This window comes from Narcine bancroftii, chromosome 1 (genome assembly GCF_036971445.1).
Source record: "Narcine bancroftii isolate sNarBan1 chromosome 1, sNarBan1.hap1, whole genome shotgun sequence".
Taxonomy (NCBI): Eukaryota; Metazoa; Chordata; class Chondrichthyes; order Torpediniformes; family Narcinidae; genus Narcine; species Narcine bancroftii.
In genome coordinates this window covers 125,582,973-125,602,653 of record NC_091469.1, presented here as the reverse complement: position 1 = coordinate 125,602,653, position 19,681 = coordinate 125,582,973, and the positions used below count along the sequence as shown (strand labels likewise).

Genomic DNA, 19,681 nt, shown 5'->3' with positions numbered 1-19,681 from the left:
GTAATACAAAGATACACTAGCCAATGACATAAGACGTGAGAATGTTTTTGTATGAAGAGCAAAAGAGAGGTGAGAGTGGACATGGGACCAGCGGAAAATGATGCTGAGGAGATAGTAAATGGCAGACAAACTCCAATATCTTAAGGGTAGTTGAGCAGTCCATATAGATAGTAATGACGTAAGGAGGAATAGAGATGTCCTACAGAATTGTTTCAGGGAGCTAGGTAGTAAATTAAAAAGCTGGACTTTGGGGAGATTTCAACGATTGTGGGCATGTGGATAAATTATTTGAATTTGTTATTATAGGACTTGAATTGTGCATAACAATTAAAGCAGTGTGGCACCAGACAACACAGTCAATAATTTGCTGGTGTTCAGACTGGAGTTGATTCAAATTTTCAAAAAGTCTGAAGCAACATTAAGGAAGACATCGGGTGACCTACCTTATTACCATTTATCTTTTGGCATTTAGTTTTTGAGTTTGAGTATTCCATATAAAGACTGGGACTTTTTCCTTGAAAACAAGGACAATATTTGTCTCTCCAATGAGATAACGTGGGTCTCGGAAGCCAATGACAACCAAATACAACTCTTTAGTTTATTTCAATGCTTCACATGATGAGAGCTCGACTCATGACCACACAATGCTGGAGAGGGGCTTTACAACATGGTATCTAATGTAGGGAAAATAAATCCGTTTTAAAGATTTACCCCAAAAAGCTGAAATTAAATTAAATATCATATTTTATTGAATGAATCAAGATTTCAGCACCAAAACAGTGAATGGAACGTTAAAAGGGATGATTACACAGTTATGAGAACTTTAGCATTAAACATATAGATAAATAGAACTTAATACCAAGATTAAAATACAGATCTTAGAGAAGATAAAAGTTGTCTCGAGCAGCCATTTTACATAATATTGCTGTGATTCCTTAAGTTTCAAGATTCATTTTATACTTGTGTTGCTCAATAAATATTTGATTATTAAAAACGTATGCACTGATTTTTAATTGTAACTGTTCAGTATACAATCTGCTTTTTAAAAAATATATTAAATGCCATAAAGTTTAAACATTGTGCTAGAGTGTTTCTTCTTTGAGTGAATTCAAATATTGCACAAGGCCAGTCTCTTGTCAGTCTTACTCTTCACCCATTTGCTTCAGATAACTAGAGCACTGCAGCTTCTGAGTGTCTAGATTTGCAAATGCTGTAACCTGGGTTTTACAAGCATAGTATACAACTGCACCATACAGTAGGTCTTTTCTTGGCCACAGAATACTATATAATAAGTGCAAAGTGAAACAATGTTAAATAATTGAACTGATCTGAAGTTCAATTGTGGGATGATATAACACAAAAACACAGTATATACTTTTATGAATGCATCAAAAACAAAACAGCACAATAAGGGGACAAAAAGCAGAAAGATTTGTAGTCCAACTACTTTTAAAATTAAACAAAAACAACTAGTAGTTTGGATCAAAATTTTCAAACCATTTTTAAAATAATTTTTCAAACATGCCACAATTTCAGAAGAAATATTGTATTACTTTGATATGGATATGTTTAGGTTACCTATTCTAAAATTATTTTAACATCCAGTTCAAGGGAAAATGCTTACTGTAATTTTGCAACTCAAATTTGACGTGATATGATTAGAAAGCTCTTGATTAGTTTAAGCCAGAGATTACTGCAGAAAGTGCCGAAGGAATTTTCGTTCTTTAGAGCAGTGGTTTTCAAAGTTTTTCTTTCCACTCACATACTACCTTAAGTAATCCCTATGCCATAGGTGTTCTATGATTTAGTTAGGGATTATTTAAAGTGGTATGTGAGTGGGGGGAAAAGGTTGAGAACCACTGCTCTAGACCCAATTGTTACTGAAATATTTTACTTGAGAAAAATTGTCATTAGCCCATTTCCTTTGGAGTTATGAAACCGTGCACATAACGAGCCAATTAGCTACGATTAAAACAGGGTTTCCAAAGTTTTTCTTTCCACTGACATTCCACCTTGAGCAATCCCTAACTAATCATAGAACACCTATGGCATAGGGATTACTTAAGGTGGTAGATGAGTGGAAAGAAATACTTTGAAAACCACTGCTTTAGAGGTTCTGATCATGAAATCCCAGTAAACGGATGTTCTCACTAGGAACATAGATCAGAAAAAGAGCTTCAAGATTACACTCAATTTGTGATTGGCTCTCCCAGTTTAGTTCCCTTATAAAACTGGAGATCTCACGCAGTCAATTATTCCTTCCAAACAAACTCATTACACGAGATTCCCTCACAATTGCTAATTATAACTAAAGAGTTGAGCAATAACTGTACATTTGTTAAAAGTCTCATCAGCTTTTAAAACACCAAATCATTCAGTATAATTTCAAACATGCAATTAAAAAAAAATTAAAATCATATTTATAAATGCAATTCTTTTGGAATATAGATTTAACACTATGATTATGTGAAAGAAAGATCAAAATCTGTTTGGAAGCGTGGAAAGATTTAAAAAAATCAACTCACCAACCTATCTTATGCTCTGCTATCATTTTATTATAATGCATATTCAGCGTTATTTATAACAAAATACGCATTCATCTTTCTTCCAAACTTTATCCTGTAGCTACTTTATTTTGTCGGCTCTGAATAATTGAATGATGAAACATATCAATGAGCTCAGACTAGTTCCTCATTTCTGAAGAGTGAAACAAATTCAAAATTAGCCTCAATGCTGAAATAACTCGTATCTTGATGCAAAATAAACTCACATTGATAAAAATATTTTCACTATTTTGTTTCTAACGCAAATCTTATTTTAATGATCTTAAATCACCAAAACACTTCCAATTCCAGATTGTTAGTTGCCTAGAGGAATATATTGCATATCGAAAACTCAGGTCACATGGAGATCCTCGGGTTTGGATGAATTCATTTAATTGCCAACCACAATCACCTCTCTCTGGTCTTAGCTTCCACTTACTATTTTACTTAAGTTGGTTAAGAATCAGTTTGTGCAGCAGAAATAAATTACACTGATTTTCAGAGGAAGGTCTGTATATTTTTCCAGTGGTTTTTTTTGTACAACTACATTATAGCGTATTAATGTAGTTCGCATTAATGGAGTCCTGTCCAAGACTCAGAAATATACTCCATGGCTTGATCATTTTCCCAATACTATTTTCAGTACATCAGGGCAATGATTAAATAGCCATGATTCTATTTGACAACTTGAAGCTTCAATTATTAGAGAAAAAGTGGTTTCTGTCACAAGCATAAAGAACACAAACGCAGTTCTTAAATCCTTTTGTTTGCTCTCTGGTAAATTCAAAATGCCATCAAATAGTGTCAAGTTTAACACCATATGTTTTGTGTAATTTCAAACATGCAACCAGTTTTACATTTCATGATTTCAGTTTTCTCTGTCCCCAATTAAATATTTTGCGTCTTAGTACTTTTAAGTTAAGCGAGACTTAGATGTACAATTAAAAGTCCAAAAGATAAATATTAAAATAGGAGCAATTAATCTGGGCAAACTCTTACAAATACTGAGCAGCATCAAAATGGAAAAGTTCCTAAACTTCTATCTAATCTGCTTTAGAGACAATTTGACAAACTGTTCTTGGAGGATAATCCTCATAGGTAATTGGGAAAAATGCATATTTCATATCCCATTATAGCAGTTCTACAAGAGTTTAATAACACAACAATTAATTCATATTACCTGCTGAATAAGCTGTATCCTGGAAATATTGTTGGTATCAGAATACTGACTATCCCCATGTTAATAAATTATTATTAAAATTAACCTCTTTACAACATGAATACTTCAGGATGCAAATAATTTTCATACACGTGTAAAGGTAGTAAATAATTTCATCTTTAAAAAAAAAAGACTTATAAACCGATTTGGGCAATCATTCAAAAACATGACAACTCAAAGGAGGATTTAAAAAAATATTTTCTTGTTAATATTCAAGTTTCATTACCACTTTACACTACTGTGATAATTGAGGGAAGCCACTCTACCAAGGTGTTTATCAAGATTTGTATAAACAATTTTCTGACACCTATCCTACATTTGGACTTTTCCACTTTAAGCCACAGTTAATTTTCTTGGGCAACAAATGTCGGCAGCATTTTACAGCTTGAGGTCATATTTTAAATTTACTTTTTTCAAAGCCCACATATGCAGATTGACATGAAATTGCAATGAAGAAATACTATAACTTTCTTTGCTCTGCCAATGGAAAAGTCATAGAATCAGACAAATTCATTTTAAAGCAACAGGTCAGAACCATCTAAACAAACCTCAATGGTGCAAATATTCGAATGAACATGGTTGAGGTCATTTCTATGGAAAAAGTACATCCTACTTAATGATATTGAGATGGAGAATAGGTCAGCTACTTGTGGATCAACTCAAGAGTAAACATTATGACACACTTTAAACTTGTGTGAATTAGACATTTATTAAAGAATTATGAGCTCTTGTTTAAAAGGGAAGCTGATATGTACCTTCACGAAAATGTAAAAATGAAATGGTATAATCATTATCTGTGGCTTTGCCCTCTTTGGAAATATTATTCCACATAAAATAAATCAAATTCTGACCTAGTTCAACACACAAGATAGAGGTGGGACACCTTTACAACCTATATTCTGTTCACCTATTTTATTCATTTTAGTTCCCATAAGATTAAGATATCACTGTCATCAGAATTATTCTTCAAGCGTTGTAAACACTGAATCATAATCAACTTATATCATTAATTCCCAAAGAAATAGAAGCAGACCGCTAAACCCCTAGGATTCCTGCCATCCATCAAGTCCATGGCTAATCCTTTACCTCAGTGCCACTTTTCTGCACTAATCCTCTATTGTTCCATTCTCTTACAATCTATACATCCATGAGTCTCTTCAAATTGTAAGATTGCAACCTACTTCACCCTCCATTTACTTACCACTATATCTTCAGATATTTTTTGCTACATTGTTCTTGAAATAATAACATTTTCCATCAGTCTACATGACAATTCTGTTTTAATGGCAGCTCTACAAATTCTGAACAATTAATAATCAATTTTCGTTTCAGAAAAAACAGTGTGAAGATGGCGATCCACAACTCTGGTAAAGTTTATGCCTAATCAATTTTGTATAGAAAATTACCTGCACTTAAAGGCTACAAATTTAAAATATATTTATCAAACAGCTTTTCAAAGAGAAATATTCAATATTTGGTCATTTTTTTAAAGGAGAAAGTGAAAGTATTCTCCTTCAAAATGCACATCTTTCACTAAATGTTTGAAATATAGGAAATGATTCATTTCAAACATGACACTTATTAGAGCAGAATATTCATGAGCAACAACTAATTTTGTACTTAGGATACCTAAAGGCTATCAGGTAGGATTACCTGAATTTAAGCAAGATGGATATAGATGTTGGCAGAGAAATGATTTAATCTGGACAAGTGTGAAGTGCTGCACTTAGTAAGGTCAAATGAAAGAAAACGTACAGTCCCAATCGTTGGTTTCTATAAAGCACTGACGTGCAGAGGGATCTTGGAGTTCAGTTCCATAGATCTTAATAAGTAGAGTGGCAAAGAAGGCGTATGGCATGCTTCCTTTTGTTGGACAGGGCAGAGTATATTAAAAAAAAACATTTTTTTTGTCAGGCTGCATTTGGAGTATTGTGTGTGATTCTGTTCATCCCATTATGGGAAGGATGTTGAAAGGGTTTAGAAGAGATTTACCAGGATGTTATGTGCATTAGAGGGTATGAGTTAAGTAGAGAGGTTGGACAAATTTGGGTTGTTTTTCTAGAGCGGAGGCTGAGGGGATGCCCGATAGAAGTTTATAAAAATGTGTGAAGTATAGATGGAGTAAACAGTAAGAATCTTTTTCAGGCTAAAAATACTAGAGGAAAGGCGCTTAAGGGGCAGTTCAGAGGAAATGTGCAGGATGTTTTTCCCCCAGAGTGGTAGGTGCCTCGAACAGGCGGCCAAGAGCAGTGGTGGAAGCAGACACCAGGGGAGTATTTAAGAGGCTCTCAGAAATACACAACTATGCAGGGAATAATGCAATTTCTATCACGCATATGCAGTAGAATTTTAGTTTAATTTTGGCATCAAGTTCTACACAGACATGTTGACGGAATGGTTTGGTCCTGTGCTGTACTGTTCTATGTTCTACACATTTCAAAGTAGGCACTTTGGTTATATTAATATAACCAAATTAAAATATTGTTTTTTTTCAGAAATGGTGTTCAAAATCATTGGTACAAGATGAGCACTTGCATGAAAATATTAATTGTACGAATTTAACATTTATTTATTTAAGCAATTTGGAGCTCTTGTGCATCTGCTAGTTTATCAATTAGCATTAGTTACCAAGTATCACTTTGGTTTATCAAAGCCTAGTCTTAAATTTTACATCAGTGATCACACAAGGGGAAAGGATTACAAACAGTGAAAGAAAGTTACTAAAATGCCAATCTCACAAAAATTAGCTCATATGCTACCCACAAGCAAATTGCTTTTATATTTGGTTCGAACACATTAAAGCCCCCCCATATAAACACTATCAGTGACGGATGTAATTCTGAGGTGGTTTCCCTAACACATATATTTTGGTCCTGGCCTTCCCTGTGAAAAAATATTGGAAAGATAATTATTTCAGCAGTTTTGATCATTGACCTACAAACTCATCCTATTTACTGCACTTTTTGGACGACCATTTTTGGACTCTGGCCACTTATCTGCTTCAGCTTGTTGTGTGATTGCATTTGCTACTTTAATAACCAGGAGATCCATGCTATTCAAATGGAAAGACCCTAAACCACAAACTACATTTCAATAGTTTTCCCAAACTATAGCATGTTTAAATTTAGAAAAAAAAATTATGTGGTACTGTTGACTTGACCCTTCAGTTAAATTTGAAGAAACATGGAGGCCATTTATTCAACATTTTCATATGATGCGAGTTGATCCTTTCCAAATCCTTTTCAACATTTATTTTGTGAGTGTAGAGAAGTGGAATTAACCACAAAATAAATTAACCACAAAATCTGGTTGCCCAGATTTTGTTTTCTTTTTTGTTTTGTATCTTAGTTAGGGGGATCTTTTTGTAATAAAATTTGATTCCTTTTCATGTTTGGCCTTTAAGAGATCGGGAGGCTCAGTTTACATATGTTGCTCGATGTTTGTATATGTTAACCGTTGTTAATGCAATCCCAATCTCTTTGTATCATTCTTATGCTTATTAATCTGAAACTAAATAAAAAGAATGAAAAAGAAAGAACACGTTAAACCAACCAATGAACACTGTGCCGGTAAACATCATGCAAAATGCACAATTTCAAAAAGTTTACCAGCATTTCCTAAGCATCTCTAAAATAAATTTGTAAATTTAGCATTATGCGTTGTCTGCAGTCACACTATGAAATCATTACAATTAAGTCTGAAATTCTGAGATTATTCCACATTATTTCCTGGATAATGCAAGATGGAATCATGAAACTGGTTGATTTTCTTCCCCTTTCCCTACCTAGTATGACAAAGGCAACACATGCACATTGTATATAACTATTCTGAGTTCCAAAACTGGATGATGACATTTCAAACATTGAAGGATATTTGTTTCTTTTAACCATTGATAATTGTACAAATTATGTAACTAAATTGAGTATAGTATTACAAAACATGCAAACTATGTACAATTCCTCAGCTTGGAAACTGAATAAAACAATGTGGCATTTTTAATATAATATTGTAATAGTTGTGCTTTATCGGCCAACATGTGGTCACTTGGATATTCACTTGAATAATATAAACTTTTCCTTTGGGAAATAGTCCCATGCAAGACACTCACTATCAATCGCAGAAATTAGTACATTTACTATTTATTTCTCTTTAAAGAGGATTGCCCTGGAATTATATGTAAACAACAGAGACTTAAATAAAACTCACCAAATCTTCCAGAAAGTTAGATTTTTGCCAGTGTCAGGTATGGTTTAAAACTGTCTTATATGTAAAAATGCATTAAAAAGCAAGTTTAATCTGCCTTTGTTATAAATAAGAAAATAAAATCTGATGAACAATTCTTTTTCTAATATGAACAGAAGGCTTGTTAAAATAAATAATTGCTTTTTAAAAGACAGTTTTATGCAGTTAAATGGTCAAATGATTCATACAAATCCATGCATTGATCAAAAGTATAGAACAATCCAAAATGTACTCTCAATGGAGTATCGTGTAAAGCTATAGAGGAGTCATAACCACACAAATTGATAATTCCATCTTGTTTCAGAAGTTGTTATATTTTCTTCATTTTCAGTTTAGAGTATATTTGATCAGTGCATTAAAAGGTACAAATGGCAAAACATTTTCATATTTGGCAACTAAGCAATGCCCAGCCAAGTTTTTAACTTGATAACTTCCTCTCCTTTGAGCCATTGATCTCAAATTAATTATTTATTTTCCACAATGCACTTCTACTGGTACATCCAACAGATCTTAGTGGAATTACACCCTTTGTTAACTATATAGTAAGTAAACAATAAACAGCCAGTGAAGTAATTTGCTGGATAGTCAAAAATTCTTGCTTTTCAATACTGAGCATATTCAGGTATGTAAATCTATCAATTCCTCACATAATGGTCCAAACAAAAAGACAATTAAATCTTATTGGGGATGGGAGGGGAGGATATCCATCCATCCAATAGTTATCCCAAATTTCCTTCCTCAAAGTCTACAATATACATGTAATAAATAAAATAAATACAAATAGATCAGTTCAATATTAGTTAAAATCTAGATGTAAATCAAACACTTTCTTCATAAAGACATTTTCTAAAACTATTTCATTCTGTGCCTTTTGAATTAGGTCTGTGACAAAGCTTTGCTGCTCTACTGTATTAACAAATATCTGAAGAAAAATTCATAGATCAAAATGAAAGCTTTCACCCAAAAATATTTAAATATGCTCACCTACGTTACCCCATCTTTCAAACTGAAATTTGTGAGTTCAGGCCCAAACAAGTCACAAGAAAATATCCCCCTGAATAGATGTCCAAAATAGTTCTATGTGTCATGAAAATGAATATGTTAGCTTACAACATCAAACACAAGTCTGGTGGTACATGAAATACTATTGAAATGAATTTGTCTTCCATGATAAAGGGGGAATCGGATTTCCACATTTAGAATATGCCTGTAGACAGTGCCTTTTGTCTCCAGCCATATGACTGAAGGTTTCAGAATCATGCATTTTTCTATAATGACACTGGCCAAGTCCACTTAGAATTGTACCAAAATTTGAAAAGTTGGAGAGAAGATAAATCAAGCTGTATAGGCTAAGTATTCAGGAGATGTCCAAATTTTATCATCAAAATGAATGCTACAATGGATAAATCTTTCCTGAAATTTCTTTAAAGAAATCTTTCAGACATGCATAAGGCAATCACTTTTTGCACATATTGTTTGAACCTCCAACTTAATGGATAAAATTAATTACTAATTGAAATGAGGTCTTTAAATTATTGTACGACATAATCATTAAATACTGTACAACAGTTTTGCAGTATATAATTTGGGTTCCCATCCAATGGCTTATTTTACTATTAATATTTTACAGTCCCAATTATTGCAACTACTCAGATAAAACAGTCGGCAACTCATACAAATATACTTTTATGAAGGTTTAAGTCAAATTGAAGGCAAGGCATAAATTCAATAAAATCTTATTTTTACAATATGTAAGATAATGTGTACAATAGCTATGTCTAACATGCATTTATACTTTGTGTTTTATTAAAGCTATTGAATTCTGTTGTTCCACTTTCACTGATGTACAGAAATATCCTTTTGGATTTTGAAGAAAAAAAAAAGCATTTGGTAAGTTAAGTATCAAATTAGAATTGAGCCAGGTCAAACTATACCTTCCACTAATGCTATTTTTATTGTGCTACTGTAATTCTGGTATTTCTTTTATCCTCTTCAGTTAGCATTGACAGTTATCAATGGGGGAAATGCACATTGATCATACAGGATGTGAGAACAACTCAACAGCAATCACTAAAAAGAAGTAACTTTTGACCACAAAACTCTCCAATAGTTTGTGGAAATTCCAAATATTATGTAATATACTGTCTATTAGTTCAGATATTTAGTGACTTCATATTAGGCATAGGGTCAAAGGGAACACCGGTTTATCAATCAAGGACCACCCATTCGTCTATAGGACCACCTACACTGAACATCAGTTTGGAGGTACCAGAAGACTATATTTAAAAATGTATGTTGTATTGTCTTCACCAATGATTTAGTTATCCCATTCAGCGTATGGCAGGCTTTCATCTTCATCATCCTCCGATTCAGGGGATGCCTCTTTAATTCTCCTCAAAGCTTCATGGATGCTGCGTGTTAGAGGATCAGCATCATGCAAATCTAAGGAAGCCTCTCTCAGTGCCTCTTTCTGAACCTTTTTTAACTTCACTCCTTTCCTAATTTGTGCAAGAATATTATTGCTGTCATCTTCATCTGGAAATGGAGGCAAAGAACGGAGATCAACTTTTCGCAAATGGAAACTACCCCGCTTCAGAGAAGCTAGAACTTCATCCATTGGTGAGCTCGCTGCAACAGGGAGATGTCAATTAGTGCAAGAACAGAATGGTTTAAAAGTTAAGCAAATGCTTTCTGACATACAATCTTTCATTCAATCTTAAACAATAATAGGCAATTGGTGAAATGGACTCCTGTGCCACAGAGGCACAGGACACTGCAGATGTGAAATCTGAAGCTAAATACCCTGCTGGAGGTACTCCGCAAGTCAAGCATCATCAGTGGGATGGTGGTGTTGTGGGCCGGAGCCCTTATCAGGACCTGTGCTGTAAATCACTTTGTTTAAAAAGATGTGATTCTTGCTGTTTTCAACCAAAATAAACAATTAGCATTTAATAATAAGAAATTAAGTTGCTTAAAAACTGCAGCTTGACCAAGGAAATAGGGGATTGGCTCTTTTACCATCCAATCCTGCCAAAAATAATCTTGAAATTATCCATTCCAATAAAAGGATTGACTTTAGCAATCCGTTACTCTCTCATACTTGGTCTTGGATCATGTCATGTCCCTTCAGGCTCTTGATCTGAGAGGTATGATCCCAGTACTATAATACAAAGGTACTTTCCATGCATATTTGAGCAAATGATATATGAACTGCATCAGATCAAGTATTACTCAATGATATGAGGAAGCCATCCAAGTACAATCCAAAAAGCACAAATAAAAGCATCTTAAATATCTTAAAACATTAAAAGAAAAAATTTACCTCTCTGTTTTTTCAGCTCATCACTTGAAGCAGTTTTCTTTAATTTTTTTCTGGCATTTAGTAACTGTGTGCTGTCAAATAACTGAGGTGTAGGCAAACTAACCATCTGTGATATTTCTTTGCAGTCACCTGGCTGAACAGATTTCTCTACCTGATGCTGAACATCAGATGATTTCTCAGAAACTGGCATTGGTGGAGGAGGTGGTGGTGGAGGAGGTGGAGGTGGTGGATATACAACATTAATGCCACTGAGTTTTCCATTGCAAGGGCTTGAAAGTGAAATAGGTTGCAATGAATCCTCTTCTGTCTGGAAGGAAGCACATTCCTGTTCCTTTGCAATGCTTCTCAATTCTGATGCTTCACTGGATTTAGTTTCTGTCTTTGTAAATAAAGTTTCGTCAGGTGTTTCTTGTACTTTTGAAGTTTCTGGAAGAGGCAGCGTTTGGTGTTTGCTAGCACAAGCCTCTGTACTCTCTTTCCTTCTGACATTTGTGAAATGCAGTCTTGTGGATTTAAGTACAACTTGCCCAGAGTATCTCTGAAAAAAAGTGAATATGATATTTCTATTGAAAAGGTACAATTCAAATGCTACAAAAAAATCTTAATTTTGCAACAAGACCCTGTGCAGTAACTTCTATTCCTGCATTTACTTAGAATGTCCTTTATGACAGTGTTTATTGTTTATTTGACGAGTTGGCCATTTGGATACAGAATTGGCTTAATAGAGTGGCACTGGAGGGTTGTTTCTCAGATTGGAGGCCTGTGACCAATGATGTGCTGTAGGGAAAGGTGCAAGGTCCTCTGGTGTTTGCCATCTATATTAACAACTTGGTTAACAATGTAGTTAGAATGAGCACCTTGATGAAGGGCTCAAGCCCGAAACTTTGGTGATGTATCTTTACCTTTGCTAAACAGAGGCACTGTTTGACCTGCTGAGTTTCTCCAGCATTTGTGTGTTTTTTTCACTTAACCACAGTGTCAACAGAATCCTGTGTTTTACCTAGTTAGAATGATTAGTAAGTTTGTGGATGATAGCAACATTGGTGATAATGTGGAGAGTGAAAAGGGTTATCAAGATGAACTGAGAAAGTGGGTCAAGAAATGTACATGGAATTTAACTTGGATAAAGGTGAGGTACTGCACTTTGGTAATGACACTAAGGCAGAATTTGTAAATAAATGATAGGGCCCAAAGGAATGCTGTACAACAAAGAAACTTTGGGATACTAGTACTTAATGCCATGAAAGTTGCAACACAGGGTAGTGAACAAGGCATTTGGCACAGTTGTCTTCACTTGTCAGGAAAATGAATACAGGAGCAGGGATGTCATGTTATAAATATAAAAGACATTGGTAAGACAGCATGGAGTATTGTCATCCATCTGTAGGAAAGATATCATTGACCTGGAAAGAATGCATGAGAATGTGGCCAGGACTGGTAGGCTTGGATTATAAAGAGAGGTTACAAAGGCTGGGAATGTTCTCCCTGATCGTAGGAGGCCAAGGGGGATCATATGGAGGTTTATAAAATAATGATGTAAAAGTTGTAGCCTTTTTCCTCAGGGTTGGAGAAACTAAAACTAGAGAGCAGAGCTTTAAGGGAAGAGGAGAAAAATTTAAAGGGGACCTGAGGGGCACTTTCTTCACAGAGAGGGTGGTGGGTATTTTGAATGAGCTGCCGGAGGAATTGGTAGAAGGTTGGACAATTCAAAGGACATTTAGGCAACTACATAGAAAGGATATGTTTAGTGGATATGTGCCAAATGCAGGCAAATGGGACTAGCTCGGTCAGCACAATGTGCTGGGATGAAGGGCCCGTGTCCATGCTGTAGAATTGCATGACGCTGTAATAGCAGCCACCACGGCCAGGTCTCGCAAGAGGATGGCCATCAGCCAACTATCAGGAGAGGTTGGCCACCCTGCCATAGGTGTTATTTTCCATAGATTAGGCCCCGACTTTCACCCATAAAACGTAATTTAAAAAAAAATTTTTTACTTTTAAAAAAAAATTTGGTGTGGGGAAATTGAATACAATCAAGTAGCTATTCTTTGATCCTCTTCAAGGATCCCAATGAAAGGTAGCAAACAACATCTCATCTAAAGAAAGCACTGTGCAATTTCCTGGTCAAAAATCCCAGTGTCCTTTGCCCACAACATCTTTTTGAAAACTTTTTTTTATAATCAATAATAAATGATACATACAAAATAGAATGCAATACCTATTTTATCCCACAAACCCCCCCCCCCACCCCTATTCCAATCTCTCCCACCCCACCCAACCCACTACTAAAATACCCCAAAAAAAGAAAGAAGATAAAGAAATGGAGGAGAGCAATTAAAGCAATACATTCAGGTATGTGACATGGTTTGGGACCACCCCACCCGTGTGGCAAAATATTTTAACAATTAGAATGCATCCAAGTCATGTGTAGGCTCCAAACTTTAACAAAAAAAGGATAATTATTTTGTAAATTATATGTTATCTCCACATGCCACCATCGAGTGTTCAGTTTAATCTCATTCTTCCATGTAACTGCAAGACATTTCCTAGCTACTGCTAAAGTCAACCTCATAAAAGCAATTTGAAATTTATCAAATTTTAACTCTAAACACAATGATTTAATACTACCCAATAAAAATATCATAGGGTCAAATGCAATTTTAAATTTAAACATATCTTCCAAAAATACTTTGATTGTATTCCAAAAAGGTTTAACTGTCTCACATAACCAAACCGAATGTAAAAAGGTTCATACTTCCCTATGACATCTAAAATATAAATCTGAAGTGACATATTTAAATTTCTTCAATATCTCCAGAGTTAAATATAATTGATGAATAAAATTATAATGAACCAATCTATATCACACATTCCCTCATCTGGGGAGATGGATATTCCTAAATCTTTTTCCCATTTCACTCTAGTTTTATCTACATCCAACTTAGGCATTTTAACCTGCAGTAAATTATACATTTTCGATATAAATCCTTTCCTTCCTCCATCAATAATTAAACTCTCAAATTTAGATCTTCTAGGAAGGCACAAAGTACACCCAAAATTATCTAACAGTAAAGCTTTAACTTGATAAATAAAAATAGTACTCAAAGGTACATCATATTTCTCTCTCATTCTTTGAAAGGAAATAAAATACCCTGCCTCATAACAATCCTCCACCAATTTCACTCCTTTTTGTTTCCATAACTTCAGAAGTTGATTATTAATCGTAAATGGTAAAAGCTTATTCTGAAACAAAGGTGTCCTTAGCTGAAATTTTACCTTCCGTACCTAAAAGTTCATTCTTATTGACCATAATTCAAACAAATGTTTCAATACCGGTAAATTATAACAATGTAATAACTGAGAATTCCATCAAGAAATAAACTGATCCATCTTCTTTTCTCCAATCTGAGATAATTCAATATTAGCCCATACCAAGGGGCTGTCCACTTGAAACATCCTATTTATAAATTTTAACTGCGTTGATTCATAATAATTTTGAAAATTAGGTAATTGCAAACCTCCTAATGCATATTTCCATGTTAATTTTTGTAATGAAACTCTCGCAATTTTATCTTTCCAGAGAAACTTTCTTACCAAAGAATTTAAATCCTTAAAAAATTTATAAGGTATCTTACATTAGATTGAAACAAATATTGAATTTGAGGAAAGATATTAATTTTAATGCAATTCACCCGTCCCACCAACGTTATTGGTAAATCCTTCCACCTATTCAAGTCATCTTTAATTCTAGCCAGTAATAATAAATAATACAATGCAAATAAATGTTCATAATTATTATCAATAATACCCAAATATTTAATACGATCAGACCATCTGAACTTCACAATCTGTCTACATGACGAATAATTCATCTCCACCAAAGGCATAATTTCACTCTTCTCCTAATTTACTTTATAACCAGATAATGCTCCATACGGTTCCAAACATTTATGTAACATCTCCAAAGACCATGAAGGATGTGTTAAATATACCAACACATCATCTGCAAACAAGTTTATCTTACATTCATTAGAATTCACCTTAATACCTGTTATAGCTTTATCTTGCCTAATCATCTGCGCCAAAGGTTCAATAACCAATGCAAACAGAGCTGGTGACAAAGGACAACCCTGTCTAGTTGATCTAATTAATGTAAAAGGTGAAGATATCTGACCATTTGTCACCATTCTGGCAGTAAGATTTTTATACCAAGCCTTAACCCAACCAGTAAAAAGAGGCCCAAAATTAAACTTTTCCAAGACTTAAAACAGAAAACTCCACTCAACTCTATCAAAAGCCCTTTCAGCATCCAAAGAAATGACCATTGTAGGTAGATTGCTGCTGTGAAATATTAATTAAAGAAATAAATTTTACTCCGTTATCTGTTGAATAGTTTTTAATAAAACCTGCCTGATCCACACGAACCAAATCAGGTAAATATTTTGCCAATCTATTAGCCAGAACCTTGGCTACTACCTTATAATCCACACTTAAGAAAGAGATAGGTCAACATGATCCCATATTCAAAGGATCCCTATCCTTCTTAGGAATGACAGTAATAATTGCTTTAGAGAAAGAATCCAGTAAAGAACTAACTTTACCCACTTGATATAGAATATCCATCAACAAAGGGACTAATAAGTCTTGAAACTCCTTATAAAATTCAGAAGTAAATCCATCATCACCTGGAGATTTACACTCGGCATATTTCAAAGTGCCTCTGTTAACTCATTGACAGTAAACCAAGACACAAGAGCAACTTGTCCGTGAACTACTCTTTGCAGATGATGCCGCTTTAGTTGCCCATTCAGAGCCAGCTCTCCAGCGCATGACATCCTGTTTTGCGGAAACTGCCAAAATGTTTGGCCTGGAAGTCAGCCTGAAGAAGACTGAGGTCCTCCATCAGCCAGCTCCCCACCATGACGACCAGCCCCCCCACATCTCCATCGGGCACACTGAACTCAAATGGTCAACCAGTTTACCTACCTTGGCTGCACCATTTCATCTGATGCAAGGATCGACAAAGAGATAGACAACAGACTCACCAAGGCAAATAGCGCCTTTGGAAGACTACACAAAAGAGTCTGGAAAAACAACCACCTGAAGAAACACACAAAGATCAGCGTGTACAGAGCAGTTGTCATACCCACGCTCCTGTTCGGCTCCGAATCATGGGTCCTCTACCGGCATCACCTACACCTCCTAGAATGCTTCCATCAGCGCTGTCTCTGCTCCATCTTCAACATTCATTGGAATGACTTCATCACCAACATCGAAGTACTCGAGCTGGCAGAGTCCGCAAGCATCGAATCCACGCTGCTGAAGACCCAACTGCGCTGGGTGGGTCACGTCTCCATCACCTTCCAAAGATCGTGTTCTATGGCGAGCTCTCCACTGGCCACCGAGACAGAGGTGCACCAAAGAAATTTCTTGGTGCCTGCCACATTGACCACTGCCAGTGGGCTGATATCACCTCCAACTGTGCATCTTGGCGCCTCACAGTTCTGCGGGCAGCAACCTCCTTTGAAGAAGACCGCAGAGCCCACCTCACTGACAGAAGACAAAGGAGGAAAAACCCAACACCCAACCCCAACCAACCAATTTTCCCTTGCAACTGCTGCAACCATGCCTGCCTCTCCCGCATCAGACTTGTCAGTCACCAACGAGCCTGCAGCAGACGTGGACATACCCCTCCATAAATCTTCGTCCGCGAAGCCAAGCCCAAGAAAGAAAAGAAAACAAGCATCCAACTCCTTAACATCCTTATCATTTAAAGAAGGCAAAGTTAAACCAGATAAAAAATCTTCAATTTTGTCTTGCTCTACCTCAGATGTATACAACTTCTCATAAAACCTACGAAACTCATCATTAATTTTCGACTGATACCAAATAGCATTTATCGTTCTAGATGCTTGCTGTCTTTAACTGCCATGCTAAGACTTTATGCGCTCTCTCCTAACTCATAATACTGTTGCTTAGACCTCAGTAAAAACCTTTGAAATTTATAAGTTTGTAAAGAATTATACTGTAATTTTAAATTAACTAATTGTATTTTTTTATCTTCCGTTGAACTACGTTTAAATCTTTCTCCAGAACCTCTATCTCTTTCTCCAACTTATCAACTTCAGCCATTTGCCGTTTCTTAACTTTAACCGTATAACTGATAATTTGTCCCGTAAATAAGCTTTGAAAGCGTACCACAAAACAAATTTAGAGTCAACTGAACCCACGTTTATCTTCAAAAAACTTTGAATGTGGTCCCATATAAATTTACAAAACTCCGGATCTTAAAGTAAGAAGGAATTAAAACGCCACTAATACACATTCTCCATCCTCTCCGAAGCACAAGTTATCAACAACAAAGAATGATCAGACAAATCCTAGGCTTATACACAGCTTCTGTAATTCGACCTTGTAACTATGCCAACACTAAGAACAAATCTATTTTCGAGAAAGAGTCATGCCGAAATGAATAAAATGAAAAATCTTTTTCTTTAGAATTTAATTTCTTCCATATATCTATTAAATTCAACTCCTTTATTAACACCATCAACTGTTCAGCCATTTTAGTTCTAATTACCGTTTCTGGAGATTTATCCAATCATGGATCTAAACAATTAAAATCACCTCCTATCATAATTGTATCATAACTCTTATTTAAATTAAGAAAATAATCCACCATAAATTGTTCTTCATCAGTATTCTGAGCATAAACATACATTAAAGTCCAAGATTCAGAAAAAAATTGTATAATTAACAATCAAAAATCTACCTGCCGCTTCAAAAACTGACTCCAATTTAAAAGGTAATGTCTTATTAATCAAAATAGTGACCCCTCTTGCTTTAGAATTAATAGAAATTGATACAGCCTGCCCAACCCAATCTCTATTCAATTTCTGATGCTCTTTATCGGTCAAATAGGTTTCTTGCAAAAAAACTACATCAACCTTCAATTTTTTAAGATATGCCAATGCCCTCTTTCTTTTAATAGGATTATTTAGCCCATTAACATTAAAAGTAACACAATTTTAATTAGCCATTTAAGAATTCTTCAATTATCCCACCATAAATGGTGAAGTGCCTCCCCACGACATCAATACACAAAAAAAGTTCTCCAAAAGAGATAGAAAGACAAGAAAAACCCCATTAAAAAAAGAGATCCCTGATACAAAAAAAAGAATTACCTCCCTCAATTAAGCAGGAGTGACAGTTGCCACAAAGTGGCCGACGACTTTGGAAGGATCCGCAGTAGAACCACCCCCCTCCCCCCAAACAGAACAAATAAAAAATAATAGACATTCATCTCAAGCATTAAATGCTTCTTCTAAATCATTATTCACTTGATCATCATCGATAGCAATATCAATCAACTGTTGAGATTCCATCTCTCGTTTACCATTCTTCCCCTTCGGAATAGCAAGCTGCTCAGAAAATTTATTTGAATTTTGATCCTGCCTATTATCAGGTAAAGAATTAGCAAACTCCAAAGCTTCTGCATCATCCAAAAAAATTGAGACTGATACTCCTCATAAATTTTTTAAAAACAGCAGGGTAACGAAAGGCAAATTTATATCCTTTCCTACAAAGGACAGCTTTAGCCGAATTCTTTACGACGTTTAATCAGCGTAAAAGACCCAGTTATTTTCAACAAGCAAGGACCCCTGATTATTTCTCGCATTCTGCACCACAAGTCTCAAAATCAGTTCTCTATCTTGATAATGCAAACAACAAATCAAAATAGACCGTGGTGCCTGACCAGGAAACGGCTTCCTCCGTATCGCTCGATGAGCTCTGTCCTGTTCCAGTCAAAATGTACTGGTCCCAGAACCTCCATGATCCATTTTTGAAAACTGGACTGGATCTGGTCCTTCGAAATCCTCTAGAAGACCGACTATCTTAACATTATTCCCCCGACTCTGGTTTTCCAAAGCATCAATCTTCTTTAACAAGTCAGTCTTTTGTAATTCTCAACCAGTAAATGAATCCTCCATCTGTTCCATCTTCTCCTTGCAAAAGTCAACATCATCTTTACAATTAATAAACCCTTCTTCAATCTTTTTAAATTTGTGCTGAACTTTATCCACAGCTTTCAGACATTTAGCCACATCCATTTTAATTGTTGCTATTTCCCCTTTTATCTCTACAAGTTGATCCTTCATGGTAGAGAAACCTTGACTTATTTGTAAAGCCAAATCAGCATTAGAAGGTAAATCTAACTGGGGGGAACCAGACTCAAACTTAGAAGCCTGGCTCACCATAGGCCCACCCTGAAATGTTGCAGTTTCTTCATCTGTTAAAAATTTATCCTCTTCCTCCACTACCATTGTGAGAATAGCCGGTTCGACCCGACTGCAG

The 19,681-nt window shown here is 35.3% G+C and overlaps 1 protein-coding gene across 4 annotated transcripts in view; it reads right to left on the bottom strand.

Annotated features, from left to right (window-relative positions):
- Nucleotides 1-584: 584 nt before the first annotated feature.
- Nucleotides 585-19,681, bottom strand: part of jmy (junction mediating and regulatory protein, p53 cofactor) — a 124,998-nt gene continuing 105,901 nt past the window's right edge. The window contains exons 9-12 of one of the 4 annotated variants that reach the window (XM_069938372.1): nucleotides 11,327-11,864; nucleotides 10,315-10,632; nucleotides 2,526-2,697; nucleotides 585-1,281 (exon numbers count right to left, since the gene is read on the bottom strand). In XM_069938372.1, coding sequence (XP_069794473.1) covers nucleotides 10,322-10,632; nucleotides 11,327-11,864 — 849 coding nt within the window. In that variant the 3' untranslated portion in view covers nucleotides 585-1,281; nucleotides 2,526-2,697; nucleotides 10,315-10,321. Of the gene's footprint in view, nucleotides 1,282-2,525; nucleotides 10,633-11,326; nucleotides 11,865-19,681 lie in introns of all 4 variants that reach the window. The other 3 variants (XM_069938380.1, XM_069938389.1, XM_069938366.1) reach the window with 3 other exon arrangements.